Source organism: Portunus trituberculatus, chromosome 3, assembly GCF_017591435.1.
Source record: "Portunus trituberculatus isolate SZX2019 chromosome 3, ASM1759143v1, whole genome shotgun sequence".
NCBI classification, from domain to species: Eukaryota; Metazoa; Arthropoda; class Malacostraca; order Decapoda; family Portunidae; genus Portunus; species Portunus trituberculatus.
In genome coordinates, this window is record NC_059257.1 from 2,579,986 (window position 1) to 2,581,366 (window position 1,381).

At 47.7% G+C, this 1,381-nt stretch overlaps 1 protein-coding gene across 1 annotated transcript; it reads right to left on the minus strand.

The window, feature by feature from the left end:
* Positions 1-302: 302 nt before the first annotated feature.
* On the minus strand, positions 303-980 carry LOC123508419. Its single transcript, XM_045262162.1, has one exon. It carries the CDS (start codon positions 978-980, stop codon positions 303-305), a length of 678 nt encoding a protein of 225 aa, XP_045118097.1.
* Positions 981-1,381: the final 401 nt, after the last annotated feature.

Genomic DNA, 1,381 nt, shown 5'->3' on the forward strand with positions numbered 1-1,381 from the left:
CAGGAGTTCTGTGGACATCTCATTGGCTTCCTCCATGCGGAGTTATCCCTTTCAGATACAACCTGATATTTAGGATCAGCTTCTGGGTAGCATGCCACATGTTAATATAGTAACAGTTGGTGGTGACGGGCTATGCTGGTAATCGGCCTTGAATCAGTCTCACCGAGCAATCGCTAATTTGACAAAGTCATATCAGCGTTACCACATGATCCTGTGAAGGCATTTAGTACCAAAGACTTCAATTCGCCTTTTCAGATCGGTGTTCAGTGTTCATGTGTCACTACTATAGAGTAAGGCACGGATCACCAGCGACTTGAAGATCCGAATCTTTTTCTGTCTGCACAGGTACCGAAACGCCAAATACTCAAGTTGAACGAGTTCATAACGCCGTAGGCCAGGCCAATCCGCCATGCAACTTCCTGGCTCAATCCAACGTCGTTATGCACTACACTATCAAGGTATGTGAAACTTTCTGAGATGTCAATGTCCTCACCATACGCATGGAAAGACTGTACTGTTTCATCCAGTAAGGCTCCAAACACCTGATCCTTGGTCTTGTGACAGGAAATTTGGATTCCCAGGGGCTTCACCTCCTTGTGTAGTGCCTCTAGAGTCATTAACAGAACCTCCAGTGACTCAGTAAAGAATACTGCACCATCGACAAAATCAAGATCTGTAATCTCAGTATTGTCAACAGATGGTTCACAATGACTTTGGTCTACGACTCTGCCTAGTATCCAGTCCCTGCAAATGCTGAAAAGTGATGGATCAAGCACGCTTCCCTGCCTGACTCCCGTATTCACATGGAAGAAGCTGGACACGCCCCCTCCATACTTCACAAGACTTACAGTCCCAGAGTAGAGTCCAGTTGATGGACCAATAATCCTTGAAGGAATCCCACGGATATGCAAAAGATCCCAGAGTGTCTCTTTATGTACTGAGTCAAACGCCTTCTTGAGATCGACATAGGCTGCAAGCATCTGCTGTCGAAACTCACGTTGGCGGTCCACCAGTATGCGAAACGCTAGGATCCCTTCAGTTGTTGACTTACTGGGCGTGAACCCAGACTGTTCAGGTCTCTGGTGTTTCAGGAGGTGACTGGGGATACGCATCAAAATCAAATGGGCAGGCACCTTGCCTCGTACGCTGAGCAGTGTTATACGGGGTAGTTGCTGTAGTCCTGACAGTACTTTTTCCCCTTCCAAACAGGGATGACCAATCCCTTTTTCCAGTCAGGGGGAACGTTACCTGAATGTCATACAGAACTCAAGACAGCATGGAACACACAGATCATGGCCTCACCCCCCCCCCGCTTTGAGCAGCTCCCCACTACGTTACAGATTCCAGTTGTCTTTCCACCACTGAACTTTGCCACAGCCTC

What these genes read in the sequence shown, in the direction of transcription:
- LOC123508419 (XM_045262162.1), bottom strand. Translation starts at nt 980, where the DNA reads ATGCTTGCAGCCTATGTCGATCTCAAGAAGGCGTTTGACTCAGTACAT.